The 19,643-nt window shown below is 34.8% G+C and overlaps 1 protein-coding gene across 1 annotated transcript in view; it reads right to left on the minus strand.

Moving 5' to 3' along the window:
• NCAM2 (neural cell adhesion molecule 2) overlaps window positions 1-19,643 on the minus strand; it is a 177,888-nt gene that overhangs the window by 13,067 nt on the left and 145,178 nt on the right. Inside the window, exons 12-13 of the mRNA XM_022574728.3 lie at window positions 6,862-6,981; window positions 4,497-4,618 (exon numbers count right to left, since the gene is read on the minus strand). Coding sequence (XP_022430436.2) covers window positions 4,497-4,618; window positions 6,862-6,981 — 242 coding nt within the window. The remainder of the gene's footprint in view (window positions 1-4,496; window positions 4,619-6,861; window positions 6,982-19,643) is intronic.

Raw genomic sequence — 19,643 nt, forward strand, 5'->3', positions numbered from 1 at the left:
ACATAGGAATATGGAGATGATTTTAGTGTATTGGAGTACAAGGCATACCACTAAATGATATGGTAAAGATAAACTGGATCAGAATGGTTGTATTTGGAGGCACAGGTCCTAGACGATTAAGATGGGACAGTGAATGAGGAGTCAATACAATCTCCACAGGCAAATTTCAATTCAGCCCTTACTACTGCAAAAGCGTTTCTGCTATAAAGTCTCATGTTTTGTTCCCCATCCCCACAGGTGACCAAGTCACCCCAATTCTGTAAGGTTCAGTTTGTCCATTAAAAAATGTGAAAAAAAATCACTTTATGTATGATTATATATTTTTTTCTTTTTTTTCTTCCAAGAGTTAGCAATACCTTCCTTGAAATACAAAGGATATGAGGAATTACTTTTACAAATCTTACCGTAGAAGCCCAAAGTTCTACTAATAAAACAGTGTTCCCTGCTAAAATGCTAATAAGCTTTAGAGCAGTAACCCAGTAATTGATTATCCATCAATTATAGCTATGTTTGAATTATGCAACCCATCATTTTCATTACGATATTTAAAATGAGATTCGCTAGTAATTTTTGTAGTTAGATAAAGCTGGCTCTTGGAAATTAAGAGGAGAGGGTTGGCAAGACAGAAATAAGATGGAATTGGGGAGAAACTAAAACTTTCTTTTATTGGTAGAGTAAACACAGATATTGAGTAAATAGGCAAAAGCAGGGCATTGCTAACATTAGGCTGGTTGGGGGCGGGGTGGGGGGAAGAAAGGCAAAATAATGGAAGATAGAGATTTACTGAAAACAAAACTTTTTCGTTTTCAAGTTTTAATCTGAGGCAGAGCCACATTAGCTACATGTAAAGGTAAAATATATTGATGACCTATCTAAATCTGAATCACTCAAAATTTTCTAATCTTATTATAATTAACACTTATCTGTAACACTTTACTATCTGTGTCCTTGTATGTTTCACACATAACTTCTCATAGAAGACTAATTCTAATACACATTAAGGAAACCAAAGTAAACTTGGTCAGCATTTTAAACAGCAATTTATGTTTTCAAATATACATATATTTCCCCTTGAATGTCTATTTCCATTTCATGAATCTAATTGGCTCTAAACAGATGTAGTGATACTCCAGTGAACATTTCCATTTCAACAATGACTGGGACCACTATTTGCAATGGAGTGAGTGGCGGTGGGAGAAGCTAAACATACTGTAATGGGTGGTTCTGGATGGGCCACTGTTATGCCACCCAAAGTGCCAATAATGTGCCTTTTTAGATACATAGGATTCATGACAGGTGCACTGTTATGGACTAAATTGTGTACACCCTCACAAATTCATATGTTAAAGTCCTAATCTCCCATGTGATTCTATTAGGAGATGTAGCCTTTAAAGAGGTAATTATGGTTACAAGAGGTCCTTAGGATGGAGCCCTAATCCAAGAGGACTTGTATTTTCATAAGACGAGGAAGAAATACCGGAGATGTGTGTGCACAGACAAAAGGTCATGTGAGGACACAGCAAGAAGGTAGCCATCCACAAGCCAAGGAGAGAGGCCTTGGGAAAAACTAAACCTGCTGAAACTTTGATCTTGGTCTTCCAGACTCCAGAACTGTGAGAAAACACATTTGTGTTGTTAAAGCCACTTGGTCTGTGGCATTTTGTTATGGCAGCCCTAGCAGACTAAGACAGCCTTTATAATGCTAAAGGTAATTACTTTAATGGTATGTTGAAGACTCCATTGTTTAGCTGACCCAACTCCCAACTATAACACCTTTATTTTAGTGGTGGTCATGAGACATATTCTATCTAATGAGACATAATTCTAATTCTGCTTGGTGGAGTTTTTGAAAAATGTGTATGGTATTGCTGGAAAAACAGATAAATTAAGCTTAAACAGCCTATTGCTTATTTTGTTCTTTTTGCTCTCTTCATATTCTAAAGGTAGATGTGAGGGCAACATCTTAGGAACACAAGATAATCTATATGAAGACAAAAGCCAACATGCTAAGGATGAAAGAACATCAGGAAAAACAATTTGGACACCTGACTGTATAGCTGAACAAAGTCACAGCATTCCTACGTATGCAGGCTGTATTAATAAAACTCACTAATAGATGAAGAAAAGATACAATTTGAAAGAATAAATATTTGCTATCATCAATTGAAATGAGTGATTCTGGTTAAACTCAATATAACATTTGTGTTATTTCCAATATCAACTCTTCAAAAGGCCAAGACAAGCACAGCTTTTAGTTTTAGTTAGAAATTATACATATAGAGAGTATATTAAGCATATTTTTACAACTGGTCATTGAATCTCAGGGTTCACCATGGGATTTTATTGAGGTTACATACAAATTCTTACCATTCATCTGGATTTAGTACCATACATTTTTCTGGGTGCAACTGTAGGCCACAATCTGCATTCAAGTTGTTTTCTCCCAGTTTAATTCACACTAATTTGATTTAAGTGTGTGACCCTTACAGAGAGACTCTTTCCCTTCCAAAGAGTTTCCAGATGGTCAAATAAGAATGGCCAAGAAACCTGGCTTGACTACTGAAACACCATCAGATTTATAGAGAGACAAGTGATCCTTTCAGAGTTGTTTTGGAAGGGAGGCATGAAGCCTCCATAGCAGATTAGCCATAAAACACACACAGCTGTTCATCATCCCCAGCTTGAAACCTGCAACAAAGAGGGGTCCTGGGAAGGGATATCAGTTGGAAATGTAAAAGACTGAACTGGTGTCTAAAATTAATTGTTGACGTGTGCTACTCAAAATTAGACTCCTTTTTACTATCCCTCAGAATTGAGATGTTTGGATACTACGTATAAAATAGACAACTGATGGAAACATACTGTACAGCACAGGGAACTCTACCTAATGCACTGTGGTAACCTAAATGGAAGAGAAGTCCAAAAGGGAGGGGATATCTGTATGTGTATGGCTGATTCATTTTGTTGTGCAGTAGAGGCTAACACAACATTGTAAAGCAACCATACTCCAATAAAAATTATTTAAAAAAAATGAAAATATTTAGATGTTTGAATTTAAGAGCAACAACATTATAATTTAGAAAATTGTGGATTTGTGGGAAAATAGTTAAAATTCATCTATGTACTATTAAGGAGCAATTACACTATTTTCTAAAATATAATAAACTTGGAAAGTATTAATAAGTGTTCAGTAAACATAAACATGAAATTGATACATTATGGGCCTAATCATAAACATTAGTAAAATAGAAGGTAAAAAAAATAAATTAAAAATAAAATGATCCCTAAATTTCCAAGGTTTGCCTGATGTGGAGAAAAAAAATAAGGAATATTTTTCAATCTGTTTTGTGAGGCCACCATTACATTGACACTATAAAACAACCAAACACACAAAAGTAATCAAGCCAACTGGAAGCCAGAAAAAATTTTAAATTCGGTGTTACATTTCAAAAATTGCAAGAAATGAGTAGGTGTTGGAATACAAAAAGATGTATGTGAATTAAAAATGATAGCTGCACATAATTTTGTCACGGAAACAAATTTAAGGGAATTTATTAAATGTATTAAAGTGAATTTTGAAAGGATGGAAAAGGAAAAAAAATAAAATAAATAGAATTGACACAGTATTATGGAGATAATCATAATCATTAGTAAATAAACTTTACAAAGTTTAATTAAAATTGTCTTTCACTTTTAACATATTCCATAGTAGACACAAATACTCAATGGTTCTTATGGCAAAGTTGTTAACAGAAATCACTTCTAGTGGACTTTGAAGTCATTTTCAGATGAAGGCAAAATCTATCAGGTGACTTTCTTCATCACTCTGCAACTAGAGGACATCCTTCATCCCCTGCATAGAAGACAAGTCCCAAGGCAGCTTTGAGCTGTCCAAAATCACATATTAGTGCTAATTAAACTTGAAGAAATCTATTCCCTCTTTCTCAAGTTAAATGTGGCCATTCTTTTTAAAATGTTGATTAAGGTGATTTATTTTATAAAATCCATATTAAATAATAAATATATTTTGATTTAATAATAATTTAATAATTCATGAAAATGAATAATAAAGTAAATTTGAGATGTGATTTGTTTATCCTACCTACAGTAACTAAAGTTGAGAAGATAGCTTAGCTTGAAGTTACCAAAATCAAGCATAGTGGAAGGTGAAATATACTGCTAACCTTGTCAGAAAACAGGGAAAGTGATATCTCATTGCTGAAATGTTGCTAAGTTTAGAAATCACAAGATGAAAACCATAGCATTATTTTGATTATCTACGCTTAGATTTTACAAAAAACAAACAAACAAGCAAACATTCTACAACATATAATGATGAATTTCAGCAATGGAAAATTAGCATTTGAATTCCTATGAAAACACTTTGTCATTGTTGTTACCTAATATGCATTCACTTCTGATATATCTATGAATTCAATGCAAATTTAATGCAACTTGAAAACACTATGCAAAGTGATAATAAACAGGGTACTTACACTTCTATATTTCACAATGTATTCCAAAATAGGGGCCCCTCCATCATCTTGTTTGGTGATACTGAGTTTAAAGCTCTTCCCACTGCTTGGCTGTCCATGTATCGACGGAGGACTTGGTTCACCTATATATGCAATACAACATTCTTGATATTTGCACAGACCTCATATATGTAGAGAAACTGAATTTTAATTAAAAAAACACTGTCATGTAATCAAAATGTATGATGTTATCCTGGGTTTATCACTTCCTATTTGCCCTTTATTGTGATATAAACTCCATCCTCTTTTTACCCATCCAAGAAATAGAAACATTCATAAATCTGGAAGTATCATGCCAAAATTGTGAAAACTCAGAACTAAATATAATGTTTATATTGCAAATGCTCTGAGAATAGAACTCATTACATTACACAAGTGTACAACTTTATTTCTTATATTAATAGTCTACTATCTTTTTTCTAATGTAAGTAGTTTGTAAACATTTTGTAAATATTTATGAATATAAACATATTGTCATCAAACTATATAAAATATATACCTACCAGGAACTACAATAGCTTAGCAATTAGTTATCTGCTTTAATAAACAGATTTTAGCTAGATGCAGATTTTAATAAAGAAATTTTGTAGTATCCAATCCATAGGCGGGTTTCAAATCTGTCTTTTTTCTTTTTTTTTTAAATTCTAGTTTCATGAAAATACTTCCTTTTAGTGTTATTATTCATATGGAGATGGTCTTATAATAAAGATGTTTGTAATATTTTTAATATGAACAGGGATCTACTGAAGTGGAAGACTTTTCTATATGAAGGGTGCCATCACTGCTTGGCAACTTGGAATGGGAATTCTCTGTCCTGTGTCACGTATGTGATGTCCTTGGGCATGCACTGGCATCCTTTGCCTCTGTTTCCTCCAATTCCCTATGGATATGGATATGATAAGGTAACACTAAGAAACTTTTAGTAGACATGATCTAATTTGCAAGGTTCCAGAAAACTGTAGTACCTGGCCTACTCAGAGGAATGCCAAGACAGACAAACTAAACAGAATATAGTGGAGAGGACGGCATGCCTCCCAAACTAGAGAATCTGGGGTTTTTCTCAGCAGATTACCTTTATTTCCAATACAGTGTTGATAAACTTAAGCAAGTGGGTATTTTATTTGAGAAAAGGCAAATCATTAAAGAAATATGACAATTGAGAGTGCTGGCATGCAAATAAATAGTAAAATAGCCTTGTATATATAGTACAACCATATAGAAGTAAGGTAAATGGAGAAATTATACAGTGATTGTTCATTAAAGTTAATTAAATTAGTGTGAAGGTATTATGACATGACATGATTTACATGCAACATAATATATTTTCCATAAATGAATTAAAACTACTCCACAAAACAGTACAATAATGCCTTAAAGTAATTCAATAAGAGAATATGAGAAAAACTATGAAGAGTGGTGCTGCTGAGGACTACAAGCAGTGAAGGGATAGATCTCCATTTAAATAAGGCAAAGTTGTTCTAGAATCATTTTAGTCTGAAAGTAGGATTATGAGTCAAGATGTACTTGCAGTCATCCTGGTGATAATAATAAAGAGGAACTGAAAAAGACACTGGCATCAGGAACGGAGACAAGAGAACACATCTGACATTTTACGATAACCAACAGAAAAGTACTGGTCACAAATTAGGATAAGATAATTATTGCTGCCAATTTTCCTGCCCTAATATAAGTATATGATAGACAGGGTTATGTATAGATTATATAATGGTGTTTGTTTAGTCACACTCAAGTTTTCTCACATTTTAAAACAATTTATTCAACATAAAGGAAATCTATACTGTTTTAAGTCTGTCTAACTTCATGTAAATGCAGTTGACTTCACTCCAAAAGAGGATAGTAACAAGAAGGAGGCTGCAATAGTTATTCTTCTGCAGTCACCACTGCAATGGATTAATTTACTAGTACCTTTTTCTCACACTTAGGGTCTACGTAATTCATGGAATAAAGGCAATGGTCATGCTTCAGCAAAAGACTAGAACATTAAACATGTCTACTCTCTCACAGAATATAGTCTGAGCACTACAATTTAATTAATCTGACTGAATAAGTAGGACACCTTCCTGATTGGACAATTTCCTGAGAGCAATTTTACTGTATATATTGCAGTGCACTTTTCTGTTTCCCTTGCTCCAGCACAATGTTACTTTTTATAAATCTGAGATGCCACCATCTTCAGAAACCACTTCAACAAGGACATAATTCACTTCCTCAAAGTGTTGAAATGTCTCCCTGCATTTTAAAATTCCACTTAAATTTGCAAGTGAAGAGCATAGCAACAAAGAGCAAAACAGAGAAGATTACTTACGAACTGGTAATGTTTGGAAAATTTCTATTTTACTGTAGTCTCCTTGTCCTTTTCCATTTACAGCTGCAACTCTGATTTCATAAGTTGTATTTGGTTCCAGGTTGCTCAAAACAACAATTGCTAAAAGAAAAAAAAATAGGCCTATGATTAATGCATTTTAATAAGTAAAACAAATCAAACTATTACAAAGCTGAGTGAACAATATCACTGTAAATCTTTCCATGAAATACCTGAAAAAAATAAGAAATACACATAAGAAGAGAATGATTTGTGAACAATCCTCTTCTTCATCTCTATTTTAGCTTTCTACCCACATGCAGTAACTTTCAAAGATAAAAATTAGTAGCTCCTTTTGTGATACTTACAACTCACAAAGTAGAAAGTAAAATATTTTCTTTCATCTTTTTAATATTCAATTTTTAAAAAAGGATTTAAATAAAGCATCTTTACAGAATGCATTCTCAAATACTTTGCCTACTCAAAACAGATGATTTCTACAGAAGTTAATGGAGATATAGAATTCAATATCTAGAAGTCTGGCCTCCAGTATAAGGTGTTTGAGTCACATCAAAGATGTGTCACTAAGTTGACTACTATAATAGTGGATCATTTGTTCAATAATCTCAAATCAAATCAAATCATTTTTAACACTAGCTTGGAGCTTGTCATCTCTTGTATTTTCTCTCTGAATTTCTTCTCAATTATATACCATACCAAGCCTGGATTCAATATGACACAAAGGAGAAGAAAGAATCTGAAAAAGTACAGGGATATAAAAGTTTATTAGAAACATCTCTTGGGAGTATCAGCCCCTTTAATTTGCCAGAAAGTTTTAAATACAATTGCAGATTTCAAAATTTTGCATCTTTACAAATTCCTATGGTGGAGCTAAAAAAATTCCATAGTTGCTTCTATCCTTACTGTTTTTGCTAAAAAGGGCAAAAATTAACTAGTGGAAATGGCAATGCCTTGATGAACAATCAAAAGGAAGTTATGTCTGGCTTACAAAATAACTTAAAGTCAGATGATCAATTCATAATAGAAGACATAATCAATCATAAAATAAAAGATTAAACCATAAGTAACCAGGATCACATTTGTAGGACTATTGATTAACATGAACAATGACTGAAGACGATACACAGTCAATAAAATTCCAATATAATTTATTAACATGTTTCTGATAATTAATATATATTCACTAAATAACATTTTTCATTTTATGTTGAATGAATATACTTAATGAATTTGTTTTGATACTTCCTTGTGCTCCCTTCTTTTCCCTAATATTATCATATATACCAGATAAATATTAATGGCAAAAATACAGTTCAGATATCAACCAGACCTTATTTAATGCAGTACAGATGTTTCAAAATCATTAGAAAGGATACATTTCCAATTAGTGAAATTTATGCTTGCATTTCTCAGTTTCTCTACCTTGTAAGAAAACTGAACTTGCTTTTGAGAGTGCATGGCCTTGTCAAGCCTCAGATGAAAACACATGGTGTCAAAGCTAAGGAGGCCAACTGGGGAAAAATGGATTGGCAGGGAAATACAACTGATTAGAAGCTGCAAGGTAAATCAGAAAATTAAGACTTGAATTCAATTAGTTCTGACAAGCTAACAACCTGGGAGCTTTTTCAGGAAATCCAAACCCAGTTGTCCTGGAGTCAGTGAAATACATAATATCAGCCCAAGAAAAAGAAGACTACAATGGAGAGACCGTTAGTGGACAGATGACACTGGTCATGAAGATTATGGAAAGGGAGAGGGAATAAAACTAAGAGTTAGGCAGCTAAAATGCTAAGAAGTTGGAATCCTATTGACCTTATGAGAGAAAGCTTCCACTCAAGGTCAGCATACAAAGGAATTCAAGAGTTAAAAATTCATCATATTTTATCATTTAATCAGTTAATAAATATAGCAAATTTAAAGCCAAAGTGAGCTAGAGCTGCAGAAATTAATGCCTTATAAAAGTGTGTTTATTCTTCAGGGCTTGTAACAAAAATGCTTGGGCCGTTGGACAATCAATACTGTCATGGAGTAGTTTGTATCTGATTATCCTATTCTTTACCCTAATGAAGAATGACTTGATGTAGCATGGACATATGAGAGACTCCAGCAGGAAGTAACCAGACTGCAATAACCTTTGTAATAAGACATTTAGTGATGCAGACTTTAGACTCATGAAAGAAGTCATGTGGCTCTGGGCCAGATTCCACCACTGACTGAGATTCAACCAGGTCTTAGGACTGAGGTGGTCTCTCAACTTCTAAAAAGACACTTTTATTAAATGTAATAGAAACGAAGTATAAAAATAAGTTTAAAGAAGGTATAGATAAAAAATTGTGATTCATGAAATAATCACCCCTGTATATCAATTATTTATGCAAGTGGGGATATTATCTACAGACTGTGAAATAATACAAAATAATGGATCATCTAAAATTTATTCATCTTTAACTTTCTGTTTAATGGAAAAATATTTTATGTTTACAGGCAAAATAGTCTTAGTGATATTTATAAATCTTAACATTTACACAGATAATCTATACAGAGAGTCTCTACAAGAATATATGAGAGTTTGCCATAGATGCTTTTACTGCTACAGATAACTTTGGTATGTGACATGCCTCTCCATATTCTATGATGTAAAGATGCAGCTGTTACCATCATTTTAATATTATGAGATAGACTGTAACTCAGCTGTGTGGAACTAGTAATGCTTAGATTCAATTGTTTGTCTTTATGTAATCAAACAAGAAAAGCAACAGAATTTAAAGCACACAATTTTAATTGTAAATAAAATTCTTCATTTCATCAGAAGTGTGGAGATCAGACTGTTCATCTTTTTAGGTTAAAAATGCATAAAAATAGAGCTATCAAAGTATCAGAGCAGATCAAATCAGGGAAAATTGAGGAAATTACTTGGATTAAACAATTAAAACAACACACACACACACAACACAAGGCAAAGCAACTCCATATTTTACTTGAATTATCTGAGTGATTCTAGACAAACCTCTTTCTGGCTTGGGTTGCCAGCATTCCTCTTTCTCTAACATTTCATAGGGATTGTGAGTTTTGGGTGTCCCTCTACCTCTGGCAAGGGGAAACCTATTTCTTTAATTGCGTTCTGATCAAGTCAGAGATGATTTTCCCCATGTTTCCTCTTATTTTTCTGTTCTGTGTCAAGACTCTCCTCTTTACTGACTGAGTTTCACAGCAGGGCAGTTTGCCGAGGAGAGGAGAAAAGAGGGCAAAATGATGACGGAGCTGTTATGACAACATTGGGCTAAAACACTTAAATGTAAAGTGGATGAGGGAGGCCTTATAGAGGACCTTCCAAATTATAGGGGAGAGGTGTGGAAATAAGCCTATTAATGCCAGTTTTACAAAATGATATACAAGAAATCAGTCTGTTTTTGAGTTCTGACTCTAAAGGTTTTGGTACAATAACCCTTGTTATGAGGCTTATTAACATTGTGTGAACATAAAGATTACTGTGTGAAATAGAAACAACTCCATAAATTGGGACTAATTTAAAGAGAGGGAAAGGAAAAGATTCAGGGGAGGCAAAGCCTACGTCTGTAATTTGGCTTGCCTTTCTTTAATGAGAGGATGTATACATGAAATCATCCATAATTTACTGGCATATTACCAAACATAGGGTTTCTGAATACACAAGGTAGGGCTTAAAAGCAAACCACCACTTGAAATTCAAATGCTGTGTACTCTATAATAGAGCACCTCAAATTATGAAGTTAGTTAATGAAAGACGTTCTTTCCCCAAGTGTGTCCATACAATAGAACAACAGAACCACAAACTAAGGTGTGGGAATGGGTTCTTTCTCTACAATTTATTAGAAATTCAAACTCAAAAATTAGGTGAAAGTAGGTCTAGATTACAAACCATTAAAAGTTCTTTAAGGACAAACGGCATACATTAAGGTCTTTCATAGTTATATTCAGTCAGCATGATTTGGAAACCATACTGCAATTCTGAAAATTATAAACAATCATGAATTTTTCTTTGACATGGCAACAGGGACAGGTTCTATAAAAAAGCTAATTTCCCTCACTAATATAATGTTTCTGCTTGATTTAAATATAATTGAGTTTCATAAATGGCCATTTTGTCACCTGGCTATAAATGTAAAAAGTACAGCAAAATACTGAAATGCATAAAAACAATGACATTTTAACTGGCAAATGAAAGGGAAATAGGAACTTTTTAAATATTATTTTTACAAGTATGGAAATGATATTACTAGAGAGAAAAATCTGAAGTTGTATTCTCTCTTTAAGAAGGGAATCAAACTTTATTAAAAGAAGTTGAACAAAATAAGTTTAGTTTGTTCAGATAATGAATTATAAATTCCTCCCTTTGGCTGTCAAGGGAAGCAGAGGCTACAGAATATTTACAACCCTTGGAGCAAAATAAATTACATATTTACAAACTAATTATGCTGAGCAAAGGTCTAAAGTGAGATTAAATTTAGCCATGTTTTCTTAACTCTCTTAAACCCCAGATGTCTCCATGCATTTTTCCTGTCAATCAATGTAGGGAGATAAGGACTCCCTCGATGTAGAAGTGTTGTATCATCCACCTAAAATGGTACTGTTCAGGTTGTCAAGAACTGTGAAACATGTCAGATAGCTATGGGAAAACACAAAGCTTGGCTAGGATAGAACTGATCATTCAAAATTACACTTGTTGCTAATCTCCTTAGATAAATCTGAAAACATAATGGAATCCCTGAAGTTTCTCACCTGAGATTCAGCTTTTGTTCTCTAAACAATTAAAACAAGACAAAAAAAAGCTTTCTCTTTGAGGGAGAGAATTCTGACTCCTTTCCGCAGAAGTTTGCAATAGGCTTGAAAAAAAATAAAAGTAATTTTTTACCTTTTTATCCCTAATGTAGAATTTTTTAGTACTTTGACTCCAGTTATTCTTTACATACATAAGAATGACTTCAGGGATAGTTTCATTATTAATGAAAAGTGTTTTTACGTTTTCTTAAGCGGTTTATGTAAATAACCATCTCAGTTCAATTGAATTTTCATTTATTTTTGAAAATACAAATTTTTATTTTTGTACAAATTATACTATGTTTCAAGATTCCATTAGTTGCAAAAGAACATGATCTCACCTTTTTAAAAGTACCTTGGAGACATTTATGGATCATAATATAGAACTTGTATAAATATATATTATAAAATAAATAACATTTGTGGATATATTTTTATAATAAATAATTCATATGAATATATACTTTGATGAACAGGAGAAAGAAAAATTAACCACATGATTATGTGCTGTTTGCGTGGGGCTTTTATTCAATGTATTGATGACACTATTTTAAAATCACAGCTCATCATTTCTGAATCTTCATAATTATTTCTTTACTATATTTCTTTTTATGTTCTTTTTCAACATGAGTATAAACTATGTATAAAAACAATATGGTCATTTAACAATTGAGTTTTAACTGATGCAAGATTTTACACAGAAGTACTTGTTGTCCCTTGAAATTAAATGGCTTCTTCTTGAAATATACTCTCTTTGTAAAAACCTTGATTTGAAAACAGAAATGTTCCATCAAAATTATTTTCATAAACTAATCATACTTTTTAAATTTAAAATATGATATTTATTATCACATAGAAATTATTCATCTAAGGGGAGTTCAATTGATTTTTTTTTAAGATCCACTTAGTATGTAAAATATGAGAGATATATAATTACCAAAAATTTTCTTCTATAGTCTAAAACAATAGGTTTTTATAAAATACCCATGAAATCTCTTGATGATTAAAAGTAATCAGAATATTATTTTTCACTCACAAATATGCTAATTTCTCCAAATGTCTATACGAACAACATTCTTTTTTACGTTATAAGCTTTTTTGTTTTTTTTTCGGCAGGGAGCATAAGTTAAGCTTTTGTAATTAAATACTCCTCTCTGTACCATGGCTATAAAAACTCTAAGCCTCATTTTAGTTATTTAACCTCTTAATAATATTTATAAATATTTTTTCTGTTATTGATATGTCCCCTATTTTTGTATTTGAATGCTTCACTGTGAGAAGATTTTATTGTAAGAATCTTATGAGCAGAACATACATCATACATATCATATATATTATCTCCAATCCTCTCAAAGCCTAGATATTTCAAATGCAGAATGAGAAGTCAATAAAGAGTTTTTGAGTTGACATTTTTAAAAAATATGCAAAACAAAAGATCATTTAAAAAACTGATCGGGGGGGACCTTCAGTATGGCAGAGGAGTAAGATGTGGAGATCACCTTCCTCCCCAGAAATACATCTACATGTGGAACAACTCCTACAGAACACCTACTGAACACTGGCAGAAGACCTCCAACTTCCCAAAAGGCAAGAAACTCCCCAAGTACCTGGGTAGGGCAAAAGAAAAAAGAAAAAACAGAGACAAAAGAATATGGACAGGACCTGCACCTCTGAGAGGGAGCTGTGAAGGAGGAAAAGTTTCCACACACTAGGAAGCCCCTTAACTGGTGGAGACGGGGGGTGTTGGTGGGGAAGCTTTGGAGCCACGGAGGAGAACGTAACAACAGGGGTGCAGAGGGCAAAGCAGAGAGATTCCTAGACAGAGGATCAGAGCTGACCAGCACTCACCAGCCTGAGAGGCTTGTCTGCTCAGCCGCTGGGGTGGGTGGGTGCTGGGAGCTGAGGCTCAGGCTTCAGAGGTCAGATCCCAGGGAGAGGACTGTGGTTGCCTACGTGAAGACAGCCTGAGGGGGTGAGTGTGCCACATATAGCCCGCAGGCAGTCCAGGAAAAGGTCTGGACCTGCCTAAGAGTCAAGAGACCATGGTTTCGGGGTGCACGAGGAGAGGGGATTCCTTCCCTCTCTGCCCACAGAAGGCAGAGCACCATCTGAAGGAGCTTCAGAGACGGACATAAGCCACGGCTATCAGCCCAGACCCCAGAGATGGGCATGAAACGCTAAGGCTGCTGCCACTGCCACCAAGATTCCTGTGTGCAAGCACTGGTCACTATCCACACACCCCTACCCCTGGGAGCCTGTGCAGCTCACCCCTGCCAGGGTCCTGTGATCCAGGGACAACTTCCCCAGGAGAATACACAGCATGCCTCAGGCTGTTGCAACGCCACACTGGCCTCTACCACATTGGCTCATGCTGCATTCAGTACCCCTCCCTACCCCTGGCCTGAGTGAGCCAGAGACCCCTAATCAGTCACTGCTTTACCCCCTCCTGTCTGGGTGGACAACAGATGCCTGAGGGCAGCCTACATGCAGAGGCGGGACCAAAGCCAAAGTTGAACACCAGTAGCTGTGCAAACAAAGAAGAGAAATGGAAATTTCTCCTTGCAGCCTCAGGAGCAGTAGATTAAATCCCACAATCAACTTGCTGTACCCTGCATCTGTGGAATACCTGAAGAGACAATGAATAGTCCCAAAATTGAGGCGGTGGACTTTGGGAGCAACGGTAGACTTGGAGTTTGCTGTCTGTGACTGATTTGTTTCTGATTTTTATGTATATCTTAGTTTAGTTTTTAGAGCTTGTTATTACTGGTGGATTTGTTTATTGGTTTGGTTGCTCTCTTCTTTTTTATTTTATTTTAATTGGAACATACATATCGATAATTACCTTAAATGTAAATGGATTAAGCGCTCCAACCAAAAGAAAGAGACAGGCAGAATGGATACAAAAACAAGACCTGTACATATGCTATCTACAAGAGACTCACTTCAGACCTAGGGACACATACAGACTGAAAATGAGAGGATGGAAAAAGATATTCCATGTAAGTGGAAATCAAAAGAAAGCTGGAGTAGCAATTCTCATATCAGACAAAATAGACTTTAAAATAAAGACTATTACAAGAGACAAAGAAGGACACTACATAATGATCAAGGGATCAATCCAAGAAGAAGATATAACAATTGTAAATATTTACGCACCCAACATAGGAGCACCTCAATACATAAGGCAAATGCTAACAGCCATAAAAGGGGAAATCGACAGTAACACCATCATACTAGGGGACTTTAACACCACACTTTCACCAATGGACAGATCATCCAAAATGAAAATAAACAAGAAAACACAAGCTTTAAATGACACATTAGACAAATGGACTTAATTGATATTTATAGAACATTCCATCCAAAAACAACAATACACTTTCTTCTCAAGTGCTCATGGAACATTCTCCAGGATAGAGTATATCTTGGGTGACAAATCAAGCCATGGTAAATTTAAGAAATTTGAAATTGTATCAACTATCCTTTCCAACCACAATCCTGTAAGACTAGATATCAATTACAGGAAAAAAACTGTAAAAAATACAAACACATAGAGGCTAAACAATACAATACTGAAAAACCAAGAGCTCACTGATGAAATCAAAGAGGAAATCAAAAAATATTTAGAAACAAATGACAACAAAAACACGACAAACCAAAACCTATGGGGTGCAGCAAAAGCAGTTCTAAGAGGGAAGTTTAGAGCAATACAATCCTACCTCAAGAAACAGGAAACATCTCAAATAAACAATCTAATCTTACACCTAAAGCAATTAGAAAAAGAACAAAAATATCCCAAAGTTAGCAGAAGGAAAGAAAACATAAAGTTCAGATCAGAAATAAATGAAAAAGAAATGAAGGAAACGATAGCAAAGATCAGTAAAACTGAAAGCTGGTTCTTGGAGAAGATAAACAAAATTGATAAACCATTAGCCAGACTCATCAAGAAAAAAAGGGAGAAGACTCAAATCAACAGAATTAGAAATGAAAAAGAAGGAACAACTGACACTGCAGAAATACAAAAGATCATGATAGATTACTACAAGCAACTATATGCCAATAAAATGGACAACCTAGAAAAAATGGATGAATTCTTAGAAAAGCACAACCTTCTGAAACTGGACCAGGAAGAAATAGAAAATATAAACAGACCAAACACAAGCACTGAAATTCAAACTGTGATGAAAAATCTTCCAACAACAAGAAGTCCAGGAACAGATGGCTTCAAAAACAAATTCTATCAAACTTCTAGAGGAGAGCTAACACCTATCCTTCTCAAACTCTTCCAAAATATAGAAGAGTTTTGAAGAGTTTGGTATCACCCTGATACCAAAACCATATAAAGATGTCACAAAAAAAGAAAACAACAGGCCAATATCACTGATGAACATAGATGTAAAAATCCTCAACAAAATACTAGCAGACAGAATCCAACAGCACATTAAAAGGATCATACACCATGATCAAGTGGGGTTTATCCTAGGAGCACAGGGATTCTTCAATGTACAAAAATCAATCAATGTGAAACACATATTAAGAAAATGAAGGATAAAAAACAATATGATAATCTCAATAGATGCAGAAAAAGCTTTCGACAAAATTCAACACAGATTTATGATAAAATCTCTCCAGAAAGTAGGCATAGAGGGAACCTACCTCAACATAATTAAGGCCATGTATGACAAATCCACAGACATCATTCTTAGTGAGAAAAACTGAAACCATTTCCTCTAGGATCAGGAACAAGACAGGGTTGCCCACTCTCACCACTATTATTAAAATAGTTTTGGAAGTTTTAGCCACAGCAACCAGAGAAGAAAAAGAAATCAAAGGAATGCAAATTGGAAAAGAAGAAGTATAACTGTTACTCTTTGCAGATAACATGGTACTATACACAGAGAATCCTAAGGATGCTACCAGAAAACCAGTAGAGCTAATCAGTGAATTTGGTAAAGTAGCAAAATACAAAATTAATGCACAGAAATCTCCTGCATTCCTATACATTAACGGCAAAAAATCTGAAAGAGAAATTAAGGAAACACTCCCATTTGCCACTGCAACAAAAACAATAAAATTCCTAGGAATAAACCTACCTAAGGAGACAAAAGACTTGTATGCAGAAAACTATACGACACTGATAAAAGAAATTAAAGACAATACAAACAGATGGAGAGATATACCATGTTCCTGGATTGGAAGAATCAACATTTTGAAAATGACTATACTACCCAAAGCAATCTACAGATTGAATGAAATCCCTATCAAACTACCAATGTCATTTTTCACAGAACTAAAACAAAGAATTTCACAATTTGTATGGAAACACAAAAGACTCCAAATAGCCAAAGCAATCTTGAGAAAGAAAAGTGGAGCTTGAGGAATCAGGCTCCCTGACTTCAGACTATACTACAAAGGTACAGTAATCAAGATTGTAGGCTACTGGCCAAAAACCGGAAATATAGATCAATGGAACAGGATAGAAAGCCCAGAGATAAACCCACACACATATGGTCACCTTATCTTTGATAAAGGAGGCAAGAATATACAGTGGAGAAAAGACAACCTCTTCAATAAATGGTGCTGGGAAAACTGGACAGCTAAATGTAAAAAAAAAGAAATTAGAACACTTCCTAACACCATACAGAGAAAATAAACTCAAAATGGATTAAAGGCCTAAATGTAAGGCCAGACACTATACATCTCTTAGAGGAAAACATAGGCAGCACACTCTATGATGTAAATCACAGCAAGATCCTTTTTGACGCACCTCCTAGAGAAATGGAAATAAAAACAAAAATAAACAAATGGGACCTAATGAAACTTAAAAGCCTTTGCACAGCAAAGGAAACCATAAATAAGACAAAAGACAACCCTCAGAGTGGGAGAAAATATTTGTAAATGAAGCAACTGACAAAGGATTAATCTCCAAAAATATACAAGCAGCTCATGCAGCTAAATATCAAAAAAACAAACAACCCAATCCAAAAACGGGCAGAAGACCTAAATAGACATTTCTCCAAAGAAGATATACAGATTGCCAACAAACATGAAAGGATGCTCAACATCACTAATCATTAGAGAGATGCAAATCAATACTACAATGAGGTATCAACTCACACTGGTCAGAATGGCCATCATCAAAAAATCTACCAATAATAAATGCTGAAGAGGGTGTGGAGGAAAAGGAACCCTCCTGCACTGTTGGTGGAAATGTAAATTGATACAGCCACTATGGAGAACAGTCTGGACGTTCCTTAAAAAATTAAAAATAGGACTACCCTATGACCCAGTAATACCAGTACTGGGCATATACCCTGAGAAAACCACAATTCAAAAAGTCATGTACCACATTGTTCATTGCAGCATTATTTACAATAGCCAGGACATGGAATCAACCTAAGTTTCCATCAACAGATGAATGGATAAAGAAGATGTGACACCTATATACAGTGGAATATTACTCAGCCAAAAAATGAACGAAATTGGGTCATTTGTTGAGACGTGGATGGACCTAGAGTGTGTCATACAGAGTGAAGTAAGTCAGAAAGAGAAAAACAAATACCGTATGCTAACACATATATATGGAATCTAAAAAAATATATATGGTCCTGAAGAACCTAGTGGCAGGGCAGGAATAAAGATGCTGACGTAGAGTATGGACTTGAGGACACAGGGAGGGAAAGGGTAAGCTGGGACGAAGTAAGAGAGTAGCACTGACATTTATACACTACCAAATGTAAAATAGATAGCTAGTTGGACGCAGCTGCATAGCACAGGGAGATCAGCTCAGTCCTTTGTGCCCACCTAGAGGGGTGGGATAGGGAGGGTGGGAGGGAGACACAAGAAGGAAGGGATATGGGGATATATGTATACACATAGCTGATTCACTTTGTTATACAGCAGAAACTAACTCAACATTGTAAAGCAATTATACTCCAATAAAAATGTTAAAAAGAAAGAAAAAAGTGATCCAATAAAGGACACTTGCTAAATCTACAGTTGTTATCCTTTATCATTAATTTATTGACTCTTTTCTTGTGTTGCTGAATAATTAAAGCACATTTTACTTCTCCAAGTAAAACTTTTTGCCTGTGCAAAAAATCCACCATTCAATTCCCATTTGATGGTGTGTCACTGAATACTTAGACTTGACCAGTTTGGGTGTACTCTACATTTCATAGATAAATAAATGGAGGCTCATAAGATCAACCAGCCAATAAATGCAAAGCTTGGATTCTATCTTAAAGTTAAATCTTTGTATTGTCCCACACTTGTATCCCAGCCTGTAAAACCAGAGTACGGAAAATCACTTGTAAGCAAGGAATCTAAAAAGTCCTCATAAGACTGAACATGAGAAAAATGTATTCTCTCTTCTCAAAGACATTAATTACATATAAAAATAAAAACTATAATAAAAATGATAATTCTGTATATACTTTTCAAGATTTAACCTAAGCTTTTAGAGGGCACAACCTCTTTCTTAGAATATTTTACTTATTCCTGTATTCCTGGATTCTCATCAGAATGAACAATGTAAATCCATGCTGATGATCTTCATAAATTCTCGTCACTATAAGCTGGATACAACTCAGTGATTTTTTTCTTTATAGTTCACAGGAGCACATTATATTTACAGCAAGATGCAATAATGAGAATTCAGAGCAAATCAGATTAAACAGTCTGATTTTATTAAGAGTTCTGATTCTGGGCTTCCCTGGTGGCACAGTGGTTGAGAGTCCACCTGCCTATGTAGGGGACACGGGTTCATGCCCCGGTCCGGGAAGATCCCACATGCCATGGAGCGGCTGGGCCCGTGAGCCATGGCTGCTGAGTCTGCGCGTCCGGAGCCTGTGCTCCGCAACGGGAGAGGCCACTGCAGTGAGAGGCCCGCGTACTGCAAAACAACCAAAACCAAAAACAAAAAAACAAACAAAAAAAAGAGGTCTGATTCTTAAGCCTTTCACTTT

Source organism: Delphinapterus leucas, chromosome 4, assembly GCF_059928025.1.
Source record: "Delphinapterus leucas isolate spDelLeu-1000000601 "Yukka" chromosome 4, BTC_Dleu_Yukka2, whole genome shotgun sequence".
Taxonomy (NCBI): Eukaryota; Metazoa; Chordata; class Mammalia; order Artiodactyla; family Monodontidae; genus Delphinapterus; species Delphinapterus leucas.